We start from the raw sequence: 26,447 nt of genomic DNA on the forward strand, positions 1-26,447 counted from the left end.
TTTGGGGCTATTATGAACACTACTACTATGAACATTTGTGTACAAGTTTTCGTGTGAGTTTATGTTTTCATTTCTCTTGGGTATACACCTAGAAGTAGAATTGCTGGGTCATGTGGTACCCCCGCGTTTAACCATTTGAGGAACTGCTGACTATTTTCTCTACAACCTCACCGACATCTGCTATTATCTGTCTTTTTGATTACATCCATCCTGTGAGTATGAAGCAGTATCTCACTATGGTTTTGATTTGTATTTTCCAGATGGTTAATGACGTACAGCATCTTTTTATTTGTTTACTGGCCATTTGCATGTCTTCTTTGAAGAAATGTCTAATCAAATCCTTTTCCCATGTTTTAATTGAGTTATCTTTTTATTTTTGAAGTGTAAGAGTTCTTTATATACTCTGGATACTAGACTTTCAACAGATTAATATGATTAGCTTATACTGAACCCTGGCAGCATGAAGACAGGATAGGAAAAGAAACTCTCATACACTGCTGGAAGAAAGTAAATACAGTAACTACTCGTAAAACAATTTGCATTATTTAGTAAAGTTACAGACGGGCATACCCTACAACAAGCAACCCCACTCCTACCTGTATACCCAAGAGAAACTCTTGCACTTGGAAAATTTTACAAAAATGTTCGCAGCAGCACTGTCTGTAATGATCCCCCCAAAAAGGAAACAATCAAACGTCCAACAACAGAAAAAGAGAAAAATAAGCTATAAATGAATTCTGTCAGTAGGCAGGTACCACCGATAAATATATTTACATAACAGAATATTACTCAGCAGACTAAATGAGTGAACTGCAGCTACCGGCAATATGGATGAAATTTAGTAATATAGTTATAAGTGAAAAAAGTCACCCAAAAAAAAGAAACAAAACCAATATAGTATAACGCCATTTATATAAAGGTCAAAAACATGCAAAAGTAAACAACCTGTTTTTTGGCATTGTATACATATAAAGTTACATTACCAAGAAATGCAAAGAAATGATAGACATAGAATTCAGGATGGTGGTTACATCTGAGGAGAAGAAAGGGGAATCTAATCAGGAAGAGGCACACACAGGTATCAACGGTACTGGTAGTATTCTACCTTTAGAGCTTTATACCAGCAAATTACAAAGTTGTGATATATTTCATAAACCTTACTTAAAAGAGCTACACTGACAACTGAAGATATTCCTAATATAGGAAGACACTGAAGCAGTTCAATCCCTATATACACAATACAGGAGTATTACAATGAACCAAAGGCTATACGTAAACAATATTATCAAATATTTTAACCCAAAAAAGTATATGCTTTGTAGAAACTGAGAAGATGGATTCCCTCCCCTTTCCTGCTTTCCATCTTTGCATAAGCCTCTGTCCTCCTGACCCTACCTTCACTTCCATGACCTGGATTAAACACCACCACATCCAGGAAATTCTACCACTCAATCTATCAACCTGTGGGTACTCATCCTCCTCTCAATGCCCATAGCATTCGTGTAGCTTCAAGGCCCCCGTCATGTTATCCCTGGACTGCACATGACTTAACTTCTCTATCAGAGATAAGCACCTGAAGAAGTAGGAAACCAGCCACAACAACATGAGTTGAGCTTAGAGAAGGCACTACATTTTTGTTGTTGTTGTTGTTGACTACCGAATCAATTAGAAAATTTACGCATTTAGAGGGGGTTGAGTAGAGAAACTAGAACTGCTCTTGTAAAATACACACAACCAAAACCTGAAGGATTTAAAATCTGACTCTCTGGAAAACCATGTCAACCTTAAAACTCTTCAATACAGCGAAGACAAGGTTGACAACAGTCAGCTAAAATATCAAACGTTTACAGTGCATATACTGATCATTTTCTATATTCGCAATGGGCAGAGCAAGAAGGTATAAGAACTTCTTGAAAGATTATTTACCACCAGAACAGTCTACCGGTTTAGAAAATGTCTTGACGTCAATCACATAACTAGAAAACGGGGGACTTCTAAAATATATTTTACAGAAAAAAATAACATATGCCATTTCAAGACTCAAATTTAGATGACTTCAAGAAACTGTGGCACATTTGTTTTGCTTTTAGATATCTACACGGTTTATGTGCGAATCAATTATGCACCTAAATATCGTGTTATTACTGCAGAAGTGAAACCGCTACACAGAATAGAATCCACAAATGAAACAGTGGCACTCCTCCAAGGAGGGGACACGACTGAGAATAACCAGGGGGTTCTGACTGGTTAAACCAATTCATTCCCACCTGTGCTTTGAGCTAATTTCTTCCTGGAGCTAACTTAAAAGAGTAAAAAATGTTGGAGCTAGGGTTGCCAGATTTAGCAATAAAAATGCAGTACACCCAGTTAAATATGAATTTCAGATAAACAATCAATAATGTTTAGTAGAAGTATGTCCCACGCAATATTTATACAAAAACTTACTCATTGTTTATCTGATATTCAAATTTAACTGGACACCCTGTATTTTACCTGGCAGTCCTAGCTGGAGCCAAAAAGATGGAGCAGCGCTCAATCCCATTTCCTCACTTTGTAGAAGAAACTGAGACCCAAGGAAGCAAAGTGACTGAACTAAGCTTAAACTAAGATTAAGGAAGCGAGTTTGCTTTGAAAAGAGAAAATATATCCCATTAGGTCACCTTCAGTCCCACTCAAGGTCCCTTCCATCTCCAATTCTGTCATCCCACGCAAGCAGCACCAAGTGGGCACGCTATGAAAGGGTATGGTTCTCCTCTTTAACATCAAGCTTCAAGTTTCAGTAAATTCTTTATCAACTCTAGTTTCCCAAAGCAACAAATTAGGACATTACGCACTTCGCTTAACTTCAAAAAAATCCTTGTAACTTTTCTGCCTACACACCACCACCTCAAATTCTGTTTATTTTTCACTATATAAAACAGGCTCTCCTTTCCTCCTAAACGTAGCTCTCTAAAAATACAAAACGCCTTGCTCCAGGGTTTCAAGATTTAGTAAAAGAGTATGTTCACATCACTCCATGAATCTAATGATTTTATTTCACATACTCTCTCGGCTTTCATGTTTCACGGTCTCAGATACATGCCTTCCAAAAAGTCAGTCACTCATTCAGAAACAAGCAGAAGAGGCCTCATTATTACAAACATACTTACTTCCCCTGGGACTGGGAGACAAGCAAAGACGGAAAGAGAAAACTCTTTATTGGAAACTTGGGAGCCTTTTTCCAGCATATACATGAAGAATATGCTAATTGTGCATGACACACAGCTGGACAAAATAAAGGGAAAAATAACAGAAAACTCTACACACGAAAGGAGTAATCTTTCAGATCCCATCACATTAATACACAAAACATTTCCCCAACTCAGCACGGGTTCTCAACCTGTCATCTCTGGGGGGCTTGGGGGTCGTCTGAAGAGAAACAGGGAAGTAGACAAAGATTTCATTTTTATCTTTTTTACAAACTGCGCTTCCAAATAAGGTTTTGTTTCAAGAAAGGGTTCCACTGCATTAAAAAAAAAAAAAAAAAAGCCAAATAATGTCTAAGCTCTACTATGGAAATTAAAAAAAAAAAAAAAAAAAAGAAAGGAAAAATCAATAATATAAACCACTATGACTTTCCTTAATACGTTTCCTATTAAACACTTCACCCCGGTGAACAAGAATCCAAATCGTTTCACACAAAAACAGATTTTTAAAACAAACAAAAACTTAGCAATTAAAAGACAAAATATCTACCTAGGCTTTCCCTGTGGCAGCTCCCAATGTACGCAGGTCTCTCTCGAGTTTACAAAATGTCAGACGGGGAAGGTCCTCACAGATGACCTAGCCGAACTTTGATTTTACAGATGTGGAAACGCAGGCCAAGGACCAGGCTGACTCGCCCAAGGTCTCGCAGCCCGTCCGGGGCGAGACTCAAACTGGAACCCCAGGCTGCCAGCCCAGGGCTGCTTCCACCCGCAGCGCCGGCCTGGCCCTCTGGCTGAGCGCCCGACAGAGCCGACGGGCCCGCCCCGGCCCGCCCCAAAGGCAGACGCGAGCGCGGGCGGAAGGACCCGCGAGTCCCGTTCGCCGCCGCCAGTCCGCCCGCTCCGCGCCTGGACTCCGACCTGGGAGCTGGAAGGACCGGGCCTCGGCGGCCGCCTCCGCCCTGCCCACCTGTCGCGGGCCGCGCACCCAGCAGCCACACCCACTCCCGGCACCGGGAGCTCGGCCCGGCCTCGGCAGCCGGCGACAACCGCTCCGCGCGGCTTGGGACGCCCCGTGGGAGGCCGCAGAAGTTACCTCAGGGGGGCGCGGAGCTCGCGGCTCGGCGGTCCCAGCCCGCCTCCAGCATGCCGGATACGCGAACGCAGCAAGGCGCAGCACGGCCGCCACGGCGCCTGTTTACACCCCTCCGCGAGAGGACGCGACTTGCCCGTCACGTGACGGTCGCCTCACGTGGTCTCCCGGGGGTTGGGCGGAGGTGTTGCCGTGGCAACGACAGCGCGCTGGGAGCCGGTGGGCTGCGGTGGTTCGGCGGCTCGCTGCGCCCGCCTCTGGGCGGCCCGGAGGCGGGAGCTGAAGCATCTTGGCTTACCGTGGACGGGCGGGGGAAAGACTCGCTCGGCTTTGGCTTCGTGCTTTAGGACTCTGGGCGTGGCTGCACGTATTAGTATTTCGGAAGGAGAAGGGAAGGTGGGCTGGCATTATGTTGAACTTGGAGAAGAAAATGGAAAACACTTCTTTATCCGATGGACACAAATGGAAGGGTAGCGGGGAAGTGAATAATAACGGTTTTGTTTACCTAAGCGCACAGACTGTTGTTTGCTTTAGCTCCTTAATCCGGAGTGAAAGGCTGTGGCTCACAGCCTACCCTTTCAAACCAGAGAAAGGTTTATGGGACTTCCAACTTTTATTGTATATTTTATTATAATTTTCATGAGGATTAGTCTTTGCATGTTGAAATACAGACATGTCTAAATATTTGATTTGGCATTCGGTCAAACTTGACTGATTATAGCTCTGTCATTTTTAGTGACTGTTTATACCAAGTCCAGTTTTCCTGGATCAAAGTTTGCAGAAGTGAAGTTTCAGCCACTGTTAATTTTATTTTCTCCCAAAATATTCATTATAAGAATATTAAAAACTAATTGTATTACTTTTTAGTAAATTCATGAATGAATTGTGAGCAAATCCCCTCAAATATTCCAGAATTGTTCTGTTGTCAAGTTCTTCCCTACAATTGTAAAAATCACTTTGCAAGAACAAATTGTCGGGTCAAAATCCACCAAAACCGATTGCTGTCAATTTCGACTCATAGTGACCCTATAGCACTGGGTAGAACTGCCCCGTGGGGTTTCCAAGGCTGTAATATTTATGGAAGCAGACTGCCACATCTTTCTCCAGAGGTGTGGCCCCAGGGTTGGAACTGCCAACATTTCAGTTAGCAGCCAAGGGCTTAACCACTGCGCCACCAGGGCTACTTAGGGTCAAAACAGTGGGCACAAAATATCCTCTAGGTCAATACAGCAGGCTCAAAACATTCTCTTCATTTCTGTAACACACCTAGAATGGAACATCACAAAGAGTAGGAAGTATAGTGATTAATTTTCTCCATACTCATCTTTTTCTGTAGAGAATAGGTTATCGAAGTCAGTTGCCATAACTTGCTTGATTTTTTTCTTTTGCTTCTGGCTTCTCCCCAGGTATTCTATGAAGGCAGGAACAATATCTTCCATCAGTATAACTGATGGTGAGCAAAAACATTGGCTGAATCCATGGATGTGGAATCCTGCCATCCTTCTATAGGAAGTGGAAGACAACATTTCTTAGCTCCAGAGGGATCTATGAGTTGCACAGAAGAGCTGAGAAGTTTACTCATGGAGGGTTTGCTAGGGTGAGTGTTGGCACAGCCATTACTAGCCAGGCAATTTACTTAACCTTTTGAGCCCACTGTTTTGACCCTAAGGAGCCCTGGTGGTGCCATGGTTAAGAGGCTGGTTTAACGAAATCCTACGGGGCAGTTCTACTCTGTCCTGTAGCGTCGCTATGAGTTGAAATCTACTCGACAGCAACGGGTTTGGTTGGTTTGATTTGGTTTTGACCCTAAGGAGCCCTGGTGGTGCAGTGGTTAAGAGCTTGGCTGCTAACCAGTAAGTTGGCAATTCGAACCCACCAGCTGCTCTTCAGAAACCCTATGCGGCAGTTCTACTCTGTCCTATAGGGTTGCTATGAGTTGGAATCGACTCAACAGTAACAGGTTTGGTTTTGGTTTTTTTTTTTTTTTTTTTTTTTTTTGGTGGGGGGAGGGTTCCAAGACTCTTTTTTCATTTATCTAAAAGAAAGATTATACTGACTGGAATAGAGTGGTTTATGAAGATGAAATAATGCCTGAACAACGCTTTAAAGTGCCGAACATAAAGGACTTAATAAATGTTAACCATGTGAAGCCTCTGGCAAGAGGGTAGAAGTGTAGGAGTCCTGAGGGAAATGGGGCTGACAACTTGAAAGTGTCCAGGTACAGGGTCAGGATCCTTGCCCCTGGACTGGAGTTGAGGGTGGGATTGCCAACATGGAAACAAAACACAATTAGGAAGAAGCCTTTGCACTTAGAATGGAAGGTTGCCAGTAAGGGAATTGTTCACAGCTGACCAGGTCCTCACCCTAAGAGGAGTACTGGCCTTGTGGCACAAGTTAATTCCAAATCTACCAGTTTCATCACCACCTGTCTGTCAGATTTTCATTTGTGAGAAATAAACTTTGGTGTGTTAAACCACTGAGCTTTGGGGGTTAATTTGTTACTGCAGCTTAATACAGCATCTTGTATTTTGTTTCTCTTCTCTAGAACATGTGTGATGAAAGCAGGGAGGGATGGTGTTTAGTTTAACACATAACCTAGCACTTAGAATAGTGCTGGACATCTAAAAGATGCTCAGCTAATACTTACTGAATGATTGACTACTGTACTTAAAAAATTTTTTCAAAGAACATCTTTATGGGGCTCTACTCATTTTGCTTTTACTGAGATCCACAATCAACGCCCATGGAAGCAGCAGTAAAGAAATTAGACCACGTATTGCATTGGGCAAATATGCTCCAAAAGACCTCTTTAAAGTGTTGAAAAGCAAGGATGTCACTTTAAGGACTAAGGTGCACCTGACTCAAGCCATGGTATTTTTCAATCGCTTCATATGCATGCGAAAGCTGGACAATGAATAAGGAAGACCAGAGAATTGATGCCTTTGAATTATGGTGTTGGCAAAGAATATTGAATATCCCATGGACTGCCAAAAGAACAAACAAATCTGTCTTGGAAGAAGTACAGCCAGAATGCTCCTTGGAAGCAAGGATGGCAAGACTTCTCACGTACTTTGGACATGTTATCAGAAAGGACCAGTCCCTGGAGAAGGACATCATGCTTGGTAGAGGGTCAGTGAAAAAGAGGAAGACCCTGAACAAGATGCACTGACACAGTAGCTGCAACAGTGGGTTCAAGCATAGCAAAGATTGTGACGATGGAGCAGGACTGGGCAGTGTTTCATTCTGTTGTGCATGGGGTCACCAGGAGTCAGAACCGACTCAATGGCACTTAAGAACAACTCATTTTGCTACCTTTTCTAATATTTTTAACACGCCACTCAATTAAGGTTCACTTTTTATTTCCAATTTTGCTGGCTTGCTTTTCTTTCTTAAGGTAATGTTGGTATTTGTGAATTTGGTTGAAATCTTTCAGGACAAATGCAGTTGTATTCAATTTCCACTATTCACTTTTTTTTTTTTTCCTAATGTCCATTTCTCCTTTCTTCTGGTTTTCTGAGTTCTTTTGCCAACTTTTAGATTAGGTATAGTTAGTGTATTTCTCTTTTTTGGTAACACAGACATTTCTGCCTTAAATTCTTTCTAGAATTAGGAATACAGCATTATGAATTTTCTCATAATTACAGCTTTGTGTTCTGTAAAATTTAATAAGTAGTATTTATAAATAATGTTGTATAAAAATAATACATCCTAGAATTCTCTGATCTAAATGTGAATATTTCTTAATCTTCAATTATTGTGATACATTTTAATGACAACATTTACTACACAGGAGTTCTAAGAATGTAGTGTGTAAAATTTCTAATTTTTATACTTCACATAGATCTTCCTGTTCCCAAAGTGAAACTTTTGTAAAGAAATCATAAATACTTGAAAAAACATATACTCGCTATTTGTCCAATTTATTCTCCACAAAAATCTGCTAAATCCATCTTGTTTTTCACCGTTGACTTGTCCTGTCAAATCTACAAGGGATACTAAGGCTCCTGCTGCCGAATCGATCCCATTTCTTCTTGCATCTATCTTTTCAGTAAATTGCTTTTTAGAATAGTTTTAGATTTACAAAAAAATTGCACAGATAATACAGAAAGCTCCCATACACCCCACACCTAGTTTCCGCTATTATCTTACATTAATTTGTTATGATGAATGAGCTAATACTGATACATTATTAAGTAAAATCCATACTTTAATCATATTTCCTTAGTTTTTACCAATGTTTCTTTTATTTTTCAATATCCAGTCTGTTCCTTTTCTGTTCCAGTTGTCATATCTCCTTAGACGCCTGCTAGCTGAGACACTTCTCAGACTTTCCTTGTTTTTGATGACCTTGAGAGTTTTGAGGAATACTTGTCAGGTATTTTGTAGAGTATCCCTCAGTTGGGAACTGTTTGTTTTTCTCATTATTAGACTGGAGTTGTGGGCTTTTGAGAGAAAGACCACAGCTATTCTCATCACATCAAGTGCGTATACTATCAATATGACTTCTCACTGTTGATGTTGACCTTGATCACCTGCCTGAGGCAGAGTTTTTCAGAGGTTTTTCCACTGTAAAGTTACTCTTCTTCTTCTCTTTCCAAACTGTACTCTTTGGCAGGAAGTCACAATGCACATCCCACATTCAAGGTGCAGGGAGTTATGCTCCTCCTCCTTGAGGCTGAAGGATCTACATACATTATTGGATATCTGCAGGAGAGATGTGTCTCTTCTCCCTATTCATTCAGTCATTTATATCAGTATCCCACTGTCGTCCAGTCGATTCTGACTCATAGCAACCCTACAGGACAGAGTAGAACTGCCCTGTAGGATTTGCAAGGCTGTAAATCTTTTCTAAAGCAGACTGCCACATCTTTCTCCTGCGGAGCTGCTGGCAGGTTCGAACCACCAAACTTTTGGTTAGCAGTTGAGCGCTTTAACCACTGTGACATCAGGGCTCCTCTGTATCAGTCTAGACTCATGAATATTTATATTTTGAGTTATAAGCTGTGATGGTTAGGATTGTGTGTCAACTTGGCTGAGCCATGATTCTCAGTGTTTTAATGTAATCACTCCCATGGTTGAATATACTGTGAGTAGCCAATCAGATGAAAGGGAGTCTCCTTGGGGGTGTGGCCCACAGCTGAATATAAGCAGACGTTCTGGCTTTTCGTTCTCTCTGGATCCTGCAGCTGCCTCCTGTCTCTCATCTCAGGTTCTTGGGACTTGAGCTGTCAGCTTATCTGCCGAACTTGGCATTTGTTGATCTGCACAGCCCGTGAGCGGGAGCCCTGCTCTCCGACCTGCAGATCTTGGGCTTGCCAGCTTCTGTGGCTGTGTGACTTGGGAGAGGCCTCTACCCTGATCCACGGACTTGGGATGTTCTAGCCTCTACAATCATGTGAGCTGTTTCCTTGATATAATCTCTCTCTCTATATATATTTATACACTTTACTGGTTTTGCTTCTCTAGAGAACCCAGCCTAAGACATAAGCCAATACTACTTTATTTTGTTGCTCAAATTGTTCCAGCTTTGGCCACTCTCTCAGAAGCTCTTTCAGTGGCTTCTATGCCCCTTTGACATACCCCATCATTGTTCTGTTTTTTTTTTAAGCATTTCCTTACTTTCTGGCACTACAAGATGCTCCAGGCTCATCATGTCTATTTCCTGCCCCAGTCCTAAAATCAGCCATTTCTCCAAGGAGCCCTGGTTCCTTTTACTGGGGCATGGTATTGGAAACCAAGATCTGTGTGCTAGGTATGCACTTTGCTACTGGAGTGTTGTTGCTTCTAGGCCCCCTCAGCTGACAGAGCAACAAAATATATCCGTACAATGAAATACTATTCAGCAATTTAAAAAATGAGCTATCAAGCCATAAAAAGACATGGATAAATCTTAAATGCACAGTGCTGAGTAAAAGAAGCTACTCTGAAAATGGAACATTCTGTATAAATCTATGACATTCTGGAAAAGGCGAAACTATAGGGATAATGTAGAGATCAGTGGTTTCCAGGAGTTCAGGGGTGGGAGGTGAACAAGTGTAGCACTGGGAATTTTTTAGGGTGGGAAAACTATTCTGTATGATACTGTACATGTGGATATATGACATTATGCATCTGTCAACACCCATTGAACCTTAAAGCACAAAGAAATGAACTTCATGTAAATTTTTAAAAAATAATTTAGGAGGCTGGGGGAATCCCGGAATGAATGCAGAATGGGACAAAACAATCTAACCATATGTCTTAGTCATCTAGTGCTGCTACAACAAAAATACCACAAGTGGATGGCTTTAACAAAGAGAAATTTATTCTCTCACAGTCTAGGAGGCTAGGAGTCCAAATTCAGGGTGACAGCTCCAGGGGAAGGCTTTCTCTCTGTATCAGCTCTAGTGGAAGGTCCTTGTCATCGATCTTATCCGGGTCTAGGAGCTTTTCAGCACAGGGACCCCAAGGTCCAAAGGATGTGCTCCCCTCCTGGTTCTTCATTCTTGGTGGTAGGAGGTCTCCCTCTCTGCTTGCTTTTCTCTTTTATATCTCAAGAGACTGACTCAGTAATATAACTGCCTCTAATCCTGCCTCATTAACATCATAGAGGTAGGATTTACAACACATAGGAAAATCACATCAGATGACAAAATGGTGGACAGTCACACAATACCAGGAATCATGGCCTAGCCAAGCTGACACACATTTTTGAGGTACACAATTCACTCCGTGACATAATACTACAAATGTATGAAACAATCTACTGAAAAGGGTGGGGGTAAAGGTGCTGAGCTAAGTAACTCTGGAAATGAATGGAGTCTGCACCACTAAGGGCAAAGGAAACTCTACCTAAGGACTGTAGTCTAGTTTCTCAAGTTGTTTCTCACAGGATCACAAGTTAATGATTCTGTTGTAAATATATACTGAGAGGGAACAATAAGTGGATGGTCGATGGTGGTAGCCAGATTCCTCAATGTTGGAGTTTACAGATAACCAAGGGGAAGAGGCTAGAAAAATCCACCAATCACTGGATTAGAACTGCAGACATCAGTGTGAACTCATGTTTAGCTTAACATAGATACAAATGGTTACATATAAAAATATTTAGAGATCCGTGGGTGGCACTAGCAGTGTGCGGTCAGCTATTAACCTAAGGGTTGGTGAGCTAAACCCACCCAGCAGCTCTGTGGAAGAAAGGCATAGCAATCTGCTTCCATAAAGATTACAGCCAAGAAAACCCTATGAAGTAAATCTGCTTTGTAACACATGGGCTTGCCACGAGTCAGAATTGACTCCACAGCAACAGTTTTGTTTTTTTGGTATATATATATGGGTTGGAAACCCTGGTGGCATAGTGGTTAAGAGCTACGGCTGCTAACCAAAAGGTCGGCAATTTGAATCCACCAGGTGCTCCTTGGAAACTCTATGGGGCAGTTCTACTCAGTCCCATAGGGTCACTATGAGTCAGAATCAACTCAATGGCAACGGGTTTTTTTTTTTTTTTTTCATACATGGGTTAGTATATACCCCTCTATTTTTTTGATTTACATTAAGCGAGCATCCGGAATCCCCACTGATTTTTTTTTTTTTATTTCACCCTCTAATTATGGGTGATGTACATGTTTTAACTTTCAATGCTTTTAAACTCCACTACATTGTATCTCTCAATGGAAACTGCTATTTTTCTTCAACCAGCATATGTGTGATAGCCTAAAAGTAAGATTGGCCTAATATTTGTCTATATCTTTCTACTTCAGGTGTTTCTTGTAGACAGCAAGGTGCTGGATTTTATTTTTTATTCTGCCTGTAACTTTTTCTTTCTATGAAAGACGTAAAGCTATTAGTATTCATTCCAGCTTTTATCAACTTTTCTTCCCCTTAAGGTCTTTATTTTATTCTAAGTGTTTTTGTTGGTTGACATTGGTTTTGGTAAAAATATAAATGAATATATTTCAGTTGTCAAGGATTTCATTTTACTTGGATCCACAATCAACACCGATGGAAGCAGCAGTCAGGAAATCAAATAACACATTGCACTGGGCAAATCTGCTGCAAAGGACCTCTTCAAAGTGTTAAAAAGCAAAGATGTCACCTTGAAGACTAAGGTGTACCTGATCCAAGCCATGGTGTTTTCAATCGCCTCATATGAAAAACTGACACCATTGAATTCCAGTGTGGGTGAAGAATATTCAATATACCATGGACTGCCAAAAGAATGAACAAATCTGTCTTGGAAGAAACACAGCCAGAATGCTCCTTAGAAGAAAGGATGGTAGGCTACGACTCACATACTTTAGACATGTTACCAGGAAGGATCAGTCCCTGGAGAGGGACACCACGCTTGGTAAAGTAGAGGGTCAGTGAAAAAGAGGAAGACCCTCAACGAGATGGATGGACACAGTGGCTGCAACAATGGGCTCAAGCATAACAACAGTTGTGAGGATGGCACAGGACCAGGCAGTGTTTCATTCTGTTGTACATAGGGTCGCTATGAGTCAGAACCAACTCAACGGCACCTAACAACAACAGATATTTAAGTGTTAGGGATGTAATTATAACAAAAAATATTGTCTGCCTTATTCCTTTTTTTCTAGTCTATGAATAGAATAAAATGTTTGAATCCCTTCTTGGCATATCGAATATGTGCTTTTGGGCTGATCTAGTGTCCCTGCATTCTCATTAGTATTTTGTCCGTCACATTTTCCTCTATCCCAACAAATCTTAAATTCTCATCTCCTTTGGTATCTAATTCTTTTATGGCAGATACTGTAGCTAGCTGACCCAGTCTCCATTTCCAACCTCCTTCTCCCTTGCCTGAAACTGCTATAATAGAAAGGCAAGAACCTTGATCTCCCAGCTACCCTTGTAACAGTGTTCTGGTTAATGAAATACAGGCTGAAGTCCCTGAGCAGGGCATCATTCCCTGAATAAAGAGGTAAAGCCCCACTAGGAGAAAAGGCCTTTTGAAAATCCAGGCAGTCCTTGGGGTAGGACCTTAGGGACAATTCCTACTTGCCCTTTAATGTTATGTAAATCTGCCCTCACTTTGAAACGACGACGGAACCAACCCCTACTTGCAACAAATTCTTCATCACAATCACCTTCACTTGCTGCCTGTGCAGCTTCTAAATCATTGAAAAGGCTTCCGGCCTCCTGCTGCACTAAAGTAAGCCTAAATAAGAACGTTACGCACCTGTTCTGACTTACCTCCAAATCGACTGAAAGACACAGGAATGGATTTCGTTCATAACCCGGGGACTGCCTGTATTTATTTATTCATTCCTTCGCTCACTCATTCACTCACCCACTTACTCTTAGGTCTCTCCCCTATCACCTCCCCCTCTTCCTAGCCAATTCTCACTTACCACTCTGAGAGATTTCAATTTAGAGTCTTGGATTAGGTCAGGTGTGTCTATTGCATACTTTTCATAGCTCCATGTACTTCTCCTTAATAATATTTATTAAAATTACAATTAAATACTTACATGGTTAGTCATTTAAAATCTGTACTGCAATGTAAGCTCTACCTTTGTTTAGTTCATTACTATATTCCAAACACCTAATACAGTCCCTTGCACACAGGAGGCACTCAATAAATATTTAAATGAATGAATTTGCAAAAGAAAATTACCTAATAAAGCACACCAAGTACATATAAATTAAGCAGTACTTCTACTTTTCTCGATAGCCCCTACCCACACTAATCAGTCACATTCTTCATAGCTATATACAAAATCATCAGATTAAGACTGACAAAGAATCCTAGGGAATCAACTGAAAAACTGTTAAAAAAACAAAAATTTTAGTTTCCAGAAATAGGACTGAATAGGATATTTGAGCCACTCCTAAAGCTTAAAATGGTTGGATAAAATTTTTTTACATAGATATTCTTAAAAAATCAACAAACTGAAAAAAAAGAAGAAGAAAGAACTGGCAAGATTCTAAAGAAGCACTGGGCTAAAATCTAAGTGAAGGCATGCATCCAAAGAGGTAAGCAGAGCACTAAAATCCTGTCTGTAGTAAGTGCTTATGCCAAACTGGGCAGACGGGAGTTTTGGTCCTTATGGCCTCCCAGGGCCAGGTAGACAGAAGTCAAAGCTCAGTGTCACGCAAGGGAGACACTCTCTCCTCCTCAAAGCTGAGATCCCCCTCCACCTCCCCAACCCCCAAGGCTACAAAGAAAAGTACCTTGGAGTTTGTGGGGAGGGGGTTTGGGGAGGATGTGAGAAGTTGTAAACAAAAGCCAGTCACCAGAATGACTAGAGATACTAAGCATTGGTAAGGATGTGAAGCAGAAGGGCACATTCAAATTGTTATAGGCAAAGAGATATAAATGGGTAAAGCCACTGTGGACAATTGTTTAACATCATCTAATAGGCTGAACAAATAAATATCATCCTATGATCCAGCAATTTTACTCTTAGATATAGACTCACAAGAAATACATGTACACGTGCTCCAAGAGACATGCCCGTGACTGTGTACAGCAGCATTATCTGTAATAGCCCAAAGCAAGAACCAACCCAAATGTCCGTCAACAGTACAATGGATTAATAAAGTCATACAGCAGAAGACAATACCACAATAAAACTATACGCAACATAAATCTCACAATCAACAGACTGAAAAAGTCAGATGAAGAATCTATACCACGCAATTTCACTATGTAAAAGTTTTTGTTTTTATAAGGCAAACCTTAGAAAACCTTATTCTTAGGTGGTAAAACCATAAAGAAAAGCAAGAAAATGATTTCCATACAAAGTCAGGATGGTGGTTACCTTTACAGAGGAGAGAGCACTGATTGGGAAAGGATAGAAGGAGGGTGTCATGGATTGAATTGTGTCCCCAAAAAATATGTGTATCAATTTGGCTAGGCCATGATTCCCAGTATTGTGTGATTATCCACTATTTTGTCATCTGATGTGATTTTCCTATGTGTTGTAAATCCTACTTCTATGTTAATGAGTTGGGATAGGTGGCCGTTATGTTAATGAGGCAGGACTCAATCCACAAGACTGGATTGTGTCTTGAGCTAATTTCTTTTGAGATATAAAAGAGAGAAGAGAGCAGAGAGACAGGGGGACCTCACACCACCAAGCAGCACCAGGAGCAGAGCACATCCTTTGGACCTGAGATTCCTGCACAGAGAAGCTCCTAGACCAGGGGAAGACTGATGACAAGGACCTTCTTCCAGAGCCGACAGAGAAAGCCTTCTCCTGGAGCTGATGTCCTGAATCTGGACTTGTAGCCTACTGGACTGTGAGAGAATAAACTTCTGTTTGTTAAAGCCATCCACTTGTGGTATGTCTGTTACAGCAGCACTAGATGACTAAGATGAGGTTTCTGGAGTGGTGGCAATGTTTTGTATCTTTTCATCTGGGCGATGGTTACACAGAGATTTACTTTGTGGTAAGTCATTGAGTTGTACATATTTTGTGTGTATTCACTTTTCTGTATGTGTGTTGTATTTCACAGTTTTTTAAAAATGGAAAACAATTCACAAGTGAAGGATCTGTTTAGAGGACCCAGTATCTAACAGAATTTCCATAATGAGAGAACAGAGGCAATGGAGAGGAGAAATACTTTTCTTTAAAAATGTGAAAAAAATCCCTAAGCTGTAGAAAAATTTGAAACTTCAAAATGAATGGGCACACCAAGTGGCATGAAATAAATGAACGCAAAAAGACCCATTCTTAGATTTATCCCTGTGAAATTTCAGATGTCCAAAAGCTAAGAGAAAAGGCTTTAAAGTCTCTAGAAAACAATCAACAGGAAAACAAACTACCTTTGTTGGAAAACAAACGACCTTTCTAACAAAGATGTAAGTATTAGTTGGCATTGAAATTCCAGCAGCAACACTGTATGCAGAAGTTAGTGGTTCAATGCCTTCAAACTTTGGAGGGAAAAGGATTTTGCATCTTGACTTCTTAATCCAGCCAAACCTACAATTAAGTGAGAGCATATGACAAACAATGTTACATACATACCAGGAAGGACTCAAAATTATATCTCTTTGGCCCTCAAGAAAATTTTGTTAAAGGATAGTGGACCAGAGAGGAAAAGAAACATTGAGAAAGTTGGTGAAATCTAAATGGGGTCTGCAGACTGAATGGATGGTAACACTGTATCAATCAACACTGAATTCCTTTTTCGGAGGGTTGGATGGAAATTGTGTAGGAAAAAGTCCTTGTTTGGGGAAAATACACACTGGAGGATTAAGGTGGATGGGACAACAAGCCTGCGTCTTTACTCTCAAATGTTCAAAAAAAACCCAAACTAATGGGTAAAGAGAGAGAGCAAGCATGTGAGAACACATAAATACAGTGAAATATTAAGAGCTGGGGAACCTAAACTAAAGGACTATGAGAATTATTTTCTCTGTGCTTATAACTTCAGTAAATTTGAAACTGTATGGAAATAAATTATAAACATAATTATGACAGTCTAAATTAGAATAGGAAGTCAAGTGATTATGTAAGAATGGCTTAGAAAAGAATTGATTCCCAATGCACAAACGATATGATTAAAAACCTGGACATTCTAAATCTGATAAGATGAAAGTATATTCTTCTTATGCCATTATGAAAAAAAAGAAAAATGTGAACTATACAAAAAAAGGAATAAAAATAAAACATGGTATAATTTAAAAATATGGTAAAATATGGTATAATTAAAAGGGAAATCCATTTTATCTCTATATTTAGAGTATATTCCTTTGCCTATCAGGTGTTTTTGTTGTTGTTGTTGTTAAGTCGATTCCAACTCATGGTGGCCCCATGTGTGCAGAGTAAAACTGCTCCATAGGGTTTTCAATGCTGTGACCTTTCAGAAACATATCACCAGGCCTCTCTTCCAAGGTGCCTCGGGGCGGGTCTGAACCACCAACCTTTCGGCACCACTAACCTTTCGGCTAGTAGTTCAACAAGCACTTAATCATTTATGCCACCCAGGACTCCTCCTATCAGGTTTAGTGACACTGAATTTTAGAAAAGAAAATATCATATTCTCATACTATTTGGATCATCAGTGACTATTTCTAGAGATATAAAATTTCAACTTATTTATTGGTTTTAACTTTTAAATCAATCTAAAAGCAAGGCAGAAAAGGCTATAGTTTAACATAGTTTATACTACGTTACAAACCTTCAGGTCAAACAGATACCCCTTAAGGTTGATAGATCACTCTTAGTACATTCTTAAAGCTTCTTCATTCATTCAAAAATAATTAAGGGCTTATCACATGCAATGTACTGGCAGTGTGATGGTGGATACAGTGCTTGGGAGAAAGAAGATAGAGGGACAGAAGGGCAATTCCTGCTCTCACGGACTTGCCATCTTGTGCAATTCAAAGGTTCACACAAATGTCAAATTAAAACTAGATAGATTCCATGAAGACAAAGTACATGATGCTGAGAGAAAAACTACTGACCTGTTGGGTTCCATCGAGTAGATTACGGCTCATAGCGTCCCCATAGAACAGAGTAGAACTGCTCCAGAGGGTTTCCTAGGCTGTAAGCTTTACAGAAGCAGACTGCCACATCTTTCTCCTGCAGAGGGGCTGGTGGGTTGGAACCACCCACCTTCCGGTTAGCAGCTGAGTGCTTAATCATTGTGCCACGAGGGCTTCTTGGGAGTGACCTAGACGGGTATATCAGCAAAGACTTCCTTCAGGAAATAATGGTGGAGTTGACAGCTGAAAGAAGAGTGGGCGTTAAGAAGGTGAAGCAGGCTGGGGTGAGTTGGAAAACCTAAAAAAAGTTGGTGTGGACAAATCGCAGAAAGCATGGGGGAAACACAGTGCAATATGAGGCTGGAGAGGAGGTGGAAGCCAAACCACAGAGGCCTTACGACGAAGAGTTAAAAATTTGGGTCTTTATCCTAAGAACAAAGGAAGTCACTAAAATATTTCAAACACTGACATGCTCAAATTTTCATTTCTGAACACTCACTCTGCCTGAAGTGTGTAGAACAAACAGGTTGCGAAGGGGACAGAACTAATTCAAGGAACCCTTTAGGAAGCTATTGCAGTAGTTCAGGTGAAAGCTATGGTAACATGGACTCAGGTAACTGCAGTCGAGTGAGTGAATTTGAAATAAACTACTATAACTAAAAGGGGCCCTGGTGGTGCAATGGTTAAGCGTTCGGCTGCTAACGGAAAGGTCGGCTGTTCCAACCCACCAGCCACTCTGCGGGAGAAAACCTAGCGATCTGCTCCCGTAAAGATTACAGCCTAGGAAACCCTATGGGGCAGTTCTACTCTACCCAATAGGGTCGCTAAGAGTTGGAATTGACTCAGCGGCACACAACAACACTATCATTACAAGTAGTTGACAAAAACTGGAAAGTGAAACATTCAGGTGTCATTAGGTTAAATTCCTCATCTTAACAAGGGTGTGCCAAAAAGTAATGTCTGCAACATACTGACCAGTGTTAAGATGGTAATTACTAGAAAACATAGAAATTATCAGAAAAGGTTGGGATGGTCTGTGGTGAAATTTTTCCTTTTCATTTTTTAATCTTATATAGTTTCTAAAAAATCTGTATATTACTTTCATCAAACATTTTAAAAATTTAACATAATTTTCAAAGAAAAGTAAAAGAATTATGCTTGCATTTCCTAAATATAAGTCATTCAGGTTCACATTTATGATTTTTGTTATATGTCTACTGCTTGTCAACTTTAGTCAAGTTTGTTTTAACCTAAATCAATTTATTTTATGTTATTTTAGTTCTATTTTATAATACATGTTAAAAATACAACTATTAAAGTAAAAAGTGTTCATCCATGTTGTTGTTGTTAGGTGCCGTTCAGTCGGTTCCGACTCATAGTGACCCCATGTACGAAACAACGAAACAGTGCCCAGTCCTGCACCACCCTCACAATCTTTGCTATGTTTGAGCCCATTGTTGCAGCCACTGTGTCAGTCCATCTTGCCGAAGGTCTTCCTCTTTTTCACTGGCCCTCTGCTTTACCAAGCATGATGTCCTTCTCCAGGGGCTGATCTCTCCTGATAACATGTCCAAAGTATATGAGACAAAGTCTCGCCATCCTTGCTTCTATGGAACATTTGGATTGTACTTCTTCCAAGACAGATTTGTTCAGTCTTTTGGCAGTCCATGGTATATTCAGTATTCTTCGCCAACATCACAATTCAAAGGTGTCAGTTCTTCTTCAGTCTTCCTTACTCATCGTCCAGCTTTCACATGCATATGAGGCAATTGAAAACACCATGGCTTGGGTCAGGCGCACCTTAGTCTTCAGGGTGACATCTTTGCTTTTCAACACTTTAGAGTGGTCTTTTGCAGTGGGTTTGCCCAATGCAATGCATCGCTTGATTTCCTGACTGCTGCTTCCATGGGTGTTGACTGTGGAGCCAAGTAAAATGAAATCCCTGACATCTTCAGTCTTTTCTCTGTTTATCATGATGTTGCTGATTGGTCCAGCTGTGAGGATTTTTGTTTTCTTTATGTTGAGGTGTAATCCATGCTGAAGGCTGCGGTCTTTGTACCATCTAAAATGATCTCATGTTCCTGGAGTTGTGTACAGGTCAAACTTCACCAAACACTGCTAGATACAAGATTTGATTATTTGTCATGATGGCTTAAAGCCGTATTAAACACATACTAGAAAATTAATTCCTGTCTCTCTCTTTTTTTTTAATTAAATCCTTCCACAAGTTAAACCACTGATAAAATTTTAAAAAATGAGTATTTGAACTTCCCACGTTGGAATAATTAAAATGCACTAAACAACCTGAAAATGTTTCATATAGCTAAAAACTAAAAATTTTAAGACAGACTTTTAGTGTTGCCAAAATCAAATGCTTACTGATTGAAAAAAAAAAAAAGAATCTGGAAACTGAATTTTTCCATATAAAATTTTGGTTAAATAAAACATTATCAGTGTCTTTGTTTTTAATTATGGCTAAGTTGTCCAAACACAACAATTAACTTATTCAACTAACGTTTAACCAGTGCCTATAAGCAAGGCACTCTACTAATTACTGGGAATGTAAAGACAGATCTGAGATCTGTAAAAATTATGATTGCTTCTCTATGAGAATTTAAAACATAAAGAAATGCCTCCCAATAATGATATTAACTTCTAAATTAAAGCAGTTCATTTCCCAGTAATTTGAGTAAATAAAATAATCTTAATATTTTGTGAAACGGCTATAGAATTACAGCTGAAAAATTAGAAATTAGTAGAAGATTCAACTTTGCCCAAAATCTTTGGTAAAACTTAAAACAAGATTTATTTCTACTTATAGACTTTGTTTAAAAAGCATGGTACAGTAAGCCTATTTCACTGCATGCCCTAAGCATCCAGAAGTACGTATATATGCATGTTTTCAGTCTATTTTCCAGCAGTCTATCCATGTAATAGGGCTCTTAGATTTTAAATGTCTGAAGTAAACATTTTCTAGATAAGGGAGGAAAACTGAACTATTCATTTACAGATGGACATATTTTTTGTTAACCTATATAGGGCTGCTATCAGTCGGAATCGACTCGATGGCAATGTTTTTTTTTTTTTCAGTTATACCTCCCTTAAGATCCATTCCTTCAACCCCCAATTACTTCAATCCTCCACTAGTTTCTTGCCATCCCCTCTAGGTCTTGTAAACATATTTCCCTCCAGCATCTTTCTCTATTCAACATTCAATCTCTTACTGGAATTAGGGGAAGTGTAACAAACTCCCCAGTTCATTAGGCCTTAGGTGGAGAGGTCATATGGGGCACCTAAAGGAGCCTTTCCGGCTCCTGGGGAGCCCAGAGTTGCAGAGTCTCCTTGCACTGCCTGTTGGCTGTTTACAAGGGCTCAGCACCAGCCTCAAGTGTGCCTCTGTAAAGCAAGTGGCTTCCCAAAAGCTGGAATGGTGTATCGGTTGCATCTGGGGAACACGGACTTTATACCCTAAAAGAATGTCTTTATAATGATAGTTATATTTTCCAAGTAGACTACATTAGATTTATTTAATATTAAATGGTTTTATAAAAGAAAGATTATTGTAAATAATCAAACTCATAATGAAATTGAATATTTATTTGAATTTCTCCTGGTAATAGCACTCAACACATAAGAAAAACAAACCAAGCTGTGAGGTTTAGTTTTAAATGTTGCCATTTCTTAAAAGGTGAAAAGTTGGTTTCCGTATTTAACAACAATAAGTGGGACATCTTCTATTTTAAAACTACCAGTCAAAAAGTAGTATTTTAAGAAATATATACTACAATTCACATGATATGTTTCATAGAATGGACACACATATCTGAATGCCAATCTGAATATGGAAGAGATAGATATGTGTTAAAAATCATACTGGAAAACGAAATGTCCTTTTTAGAAAAAGTAGCTTGAAATAAAAAGGAACTGACTAACAAACTCAATAAACATTCACACATGGGATTTTTAAAAAATATTCCCCTTTTCCCAACCCCCCCCACCCCCCTCCAAAAAAAAACCAACCATGTGGTAGATCTGAGTAAAGCCATTACACAACCCTCGTTTCTGTACTGGACATGCGGAAGCTGGTTACACAGTCAATATCAACTTCCTAAAGTGTATTTTTTGAAGACTTGTCTAGTGAAATTGCAATATCAAATATAAAACACTTAACACAAGACATGCAATAACAAAGTTAACATCATTATAGTGTAAAATTTTTAAAACTACTTTTAAGACTTTCAATTCATGAAAGAATAAAGATGTCAACTACAGTAGTACTCTCATTCTCCAACAGTATGCACTGTATGCTTCTGTTATTTGGCAAATCTTTTGGAGTCGAACAAAAATAATGTAGCCTAAACAATATTTCTTCTGTCATTATAATAGGATTCCTCGGGCAGAACCGTTATGCGCAGAGCAGGAGTTAGATTTTTGGAAGTTTTGGTGCATTAACAACAGGATTTGCCTCCTGCAAGTATCTCCTCCCTGCACCCTTGTAATCATAGGTGCAGCCGTGACTTTCTGCATAGCGATGAGATGCACAGAAGTTGTTTCCACATCTAAAGCACAAAAAAAGGTCACGTGAATTGTCACATGTCTGTAAAAGGCCCGTTTCGCTGGGAGATCTGAACCTGACTTCAGGTAGTCCAAAAGGAGCCCTTTGGTTCTCTTCAGCAATTTCAGAGCTGACATTTCCCTTCCACTCATAAACAAGTACAAGCATGCCCCAAAAGAACAAGAGAGATAATTATCTGTGGGCATGACAGTTTATAATAAAAAATCCACTATGGAATGAAACAGGATATAGACTTAGGAAGTAGTAAAATTGCAAAAACTGATATAATATGTCCACCATTTCTCTTCAATCTAATAAACCTGGGAGAACTCGGAATTTTTTTAGAAATTCAGTCTCATGAGAAAATTAAATTATATAAAACCTACCTATGATATAAGAAGTTTTAAAAAATATTTCTAGCAACAAGATAAGTAGTTTCATTTGAACAGAGCACACTCTAAAGAACAGCAGTTACTTTCAATGCCTGGCCTCAACCTAAGGGCAGACACCATCCTTGGAGCAAATCAATCAAATGCTAATGAAAGAATTATGGGTAGAAAAAAGTATCTTTTTCATTATTTCTTAAATATATATTATTTATCCTTTGGAATAAAAGTTCAATTGTTGAAATTTATAGTACATTAATTTAGTCCTTTTTTGTGTAATATAAAATAGATTCTTGGGGAGGGGGTTCCCAAGCTACATTAAAACAAAAACCAAATATATCTCTCGTAAGACAAAGAATGTTAGTTCTCTCATTGGTTTAAATCTCCTAATTTGAAGGGCACGAGAGGCTCTGCTTTCACTTTCTGGAAACTCATGGGACTGTCTACTTGTTCTTCAGCCAATTAGGAGTTCAACGAGGGCTGCTATTTGAACGTCACCTTAATGACGACGTTATTATGAATAGCCAATTTAAAGCATGTTTTATTCTGCATAATCCCCACACTGGGTCACCACACAGAAAGCATTCCAGCTTCCCCAGCCGGCCAACCTGCCTGCACTCGTAGCTAGTAGCCAGTCCTGTTTTCTTTCCACAAAGAAAACACTGCTTTGTTGTCTTCTTCCTTGTTTGCATAGGGGCTTTCACAGGTGGAAGGTGATGAGTACATTCCCCTGTTTGGAGAAAGGACACCTCGATTAGCGCAAGTATAAATTCTAAATGTAAAATACCATGAAGCAAAACACACTCCTGTTGTAGTAAACACCTCTTCCATAAAAAATTAATTTGTGCTATTTTCATATCTAAATTTATTTACATACTCTGCAAGTGAAGCTAAGACAGTACTTACTGTTACATTTTTAAAGATGTGGTAGGTTTCCACTGATCAGAATGTGTGTTTCTAGGACTTTTTGTACACACGAATACTTTTCTGATTATTTCTAAGCATAATCAGTTTATGTAAAGTATACCAAATTTTGACAGATTCAAGAAAAACGTCTAGTTCAAAATCACACTTGATGAGGCCTCTGAGGAACTACATGATGGGTAACACAATCACCAAGAAGGAGCACCAAAGTCCTATGAGACTGGTCTTTCAGCCCTGATTACACCACAGAAAGTAAATTCATCGGACCACAAGCCAGTTATTTATGCTTTCAAAACTTCAATTTGTTCCTTTGTTAAATAACAGAACACGTATTTTTATCCCTAGGTTACTAAGTATTTTAGTATAACATTCTAAATGTTATAACAATATAAACTATATTGTCAGTAGTGACAACCTGTGGCACACAGCTCGATTTCACAGTACTACTAGCTTCTCAAAAAATATTTACTAAATTCTGTACTATTGTAACAACTTGATTTTTTGCCTTTAAAATAAGAGCGCATCTGATATTACATAAGAAATAATTAATCCGGTTTCTTTAATTTCTAAGGCAAATAAATGGCTTTTAGAACTGACCAAAATTCCAACTAACCCACTCCAGCAGGGAGGCTCAAAGTTACCCTCTTAGTTATCAAAGTCCACAGTTGTTACAATCAACAGAACGGGTACACAAATGCGAGGTGGAACCTAAAGGCCAAGAAACAAGAGGCAAACAAAGAAAACAGGAAAAATGGAAGGAAAAGGAAGAAAAATGGTCGCGTGTCTGTGCTGCTGGCACCTCTTCTCCACTACTGAGAGAGATATGGGTGGCCGGGGCTTAATGCTTGTCTGGCAGCTAAAAGTCTCTGAAAATCTTTCAAGGGTTCCAAAAAATACTGGATATACAATCAGTGGTGCTATGCCTTTTTCTACAACCCAGACTGGATGCCAAGGGGTTCACAGGCCTGACAACATGAAGACGGCTTTACCAGTCTAAAATACACTCCCAGATCTTGCACAAAAGTAGAAACAAACTTTGACACAAGTAACTGAATGCCTCCTAAGAGCACCAGGGCACCAACTCAGTGCACTTTAGTTACCAAGTTTTTTTTTTTTTTTTTTTTTAATTTTTGATGGCATGTGTTCAGTACTGGAGTGCATGCTTACTGAGTGAGTGTATTTAAACTCTTAGTTGGTGATACATATTTTGAGAAATATGATCTGGTAATACAAGCCACAAACAAGGTGAGCGGCACTGTGGCACCACTGATCTGTGGTGTGACAATATAACAATAAGAACTAAACAGAATTTATTGCGGGTACCTTTCCATTAGGTTGCGTGAGGAATCTCCGGTTTTCCAAACATGACACAGAAAAATCAAAACAAACCCATCAGGGCTCCCTAACTACCACACAGGAAAACCACAATTATGCTTGCAAGCATTACGTCACAGAAATAAAGGGAAAAAAGGCAAAAGTTTACAAAACTAACACATCCAAGAAGCATCACCTAGTAAATAGAATGCTCAACTTACACAAGGAGGCTCCAACTCTGATCTGCTGAGCTTCACACATTTCAAAACGGACCCACCTTGATACTAAATGCTTTAGAACCAGAATAATGTACCACCTAGGAGGTCCAGGGGCATAAAAAGTGGCTGGTATGCTGTTAAACCAATATTAACTAAAAGGTTTTAATAAGAGCTTTCTTCCTCTAGTACACTTAGAAATACCAAGAACGTTTCGCAAGGATGATGGGGTACTTCGCACTCCTTAAAAAAATAAAAATGAAAATAAGATAAGCATTTTCTCAGAACACTGGGGGAAGGCAGCTACATCCTCTGGAAACTCTTCCAGTTGCAACCATATTTGAAATGCAGGCTTAGGATATTCTCCCTTAAACAATGGTGGAAGACTCTGTTGATAATAATTTAGCTCAGTGTGGCCACATTTTTACTTTTTTCTTTTCTTTAGGGATGTTTAACCCAATGTTTCCGAAACGTTTTTCATTTAAGAACACAGAATGAGGGGGCACAACAATGTAACTGCAGTCTTCGCCTTATGAGAGCACTCTCCATATGTTCTTCTACCCATTCAACGAAAACCACATATTAGTCATCTATCCATGCTATGAACACTTCTCCCCATCAGTAATGTATAGGGCACCTACCACCAGCAGGAAAAATCCAAATTCCTTGGACAGACTTTCAAGGACTTACATATCCAATATGATACCTGTCTAACTTTCCAGAGTCATTTCTTGCCATTTACCACATCACACCCAACTTAAACGATGCACCAGGCCCATTCACATCTGAAATAAATTCTTATAAAGTGTTCTACTGCAGGGAGGAAAGTCAAGGATGGCGGGGTAGTCAGATGCTTCCAGTGCTTCCTCTTAAAACAAAGACACGAAAAAACAACTGAATCGATTATATATGACAATCTAGGAGCCCTGAACATCAAAGGCAAAGTTGAGGAATGGGACTGAATGGCAGGGGGAGGGAGAGACGGTTCGGAAGCAGCGAGGAATTGCCAGACCTGACCTGGTGATAGCCTGAGACCTCCAGGCCAGATCAGCTTGTGGTGGATGGTGACGCAGGCAAGCAGCAGTGCTCGGGAGGCGTTTTCCACACCAGGAGAGACCCAGTGGCACAGAGTCTACTCAGCAATCCAGAACGAGTGAGAAGCAGCCCTCCATCGGCAAAAGATAAGTACTTGCATCTGACCTACCATGTGGATCAAAAACATCCCCCTTTGGCCCATCAACAGACGAATGGATAAACAAACTATGGTACATACACACAGTGGAGTATTATGCAACGAGAAAGAACAATGATAAATCTGTGAAGCATCTCATAACATGGATGAA

At 39.8% G+C, this 26,447-nt stretch overlaps 2 protein-coding genes across 4 annotated transcripts in view; both read right to left on the reverse strand.

Moving 5' to 3' along the window:
• MARCHF8 (membrane associated ring-CH-type finger 8) overlaps positions 1–4,390 on the reverse strand; it is a 177,717-nt gene extending 173,327 nt beyond the window's left edge. The window contains exon 1 of one of the 3 annotated variants that reach the window (XM_012558944.2): positions 3,736–4,242. The gene's annotated coding sequence lies outside the window, so the exon portion shown is untranslated. Of the gene's footprint in view, positions 1–3,735; positions 4,243–4,281 lie in introns of those variants that run through there. The other 2 variants (XM_023742085.1, XM_023742086.1) reach the window with 2 other exon arrangements.
• Positions 4,391–21,769: 17,379 nt separating this feature from the next.
• Positions 21,770–26,447, reverse strand: part of ZFAND4 (zinc finger AN1-type containing 4) — a 103,895-nt gene continuing 99,217 nt past the window's right edge. The window contains exons 9-10 of the mRNA XM_012558956.2: positions 23,264–23,381; positions 21,770–22,269 (exon numbers count right to left, since the gene is read on the reverse strand). Coding sequence (XP_012414410.1) covers positions 22,134–22,269; positions 23,264–23,381 — 254 coding nt within the window. The 3' untranslated portion in view covers positions 21,770–22,133. The remainder of the gene's footprint in view (positions 22,270–23,263; positions 23,382–26,447) is intronic.

The sequence above is a fragment of the Trichechus manatus genome, unplaced genomic scaffold, assembly GCF_000243295.1.
Source record: "Trichechus manatus latirostris isolate Lorelei unplaced genomic scaffold, TriManLat1.0 scaffold00200, whole genome shotgun sequence".
NCBI classification, from domain to species: Eukaryota; Metazoa; Chordata; class Mammalia; order Sirenia; family Trichechidae; genus Trichechus; species Trichechus manatus.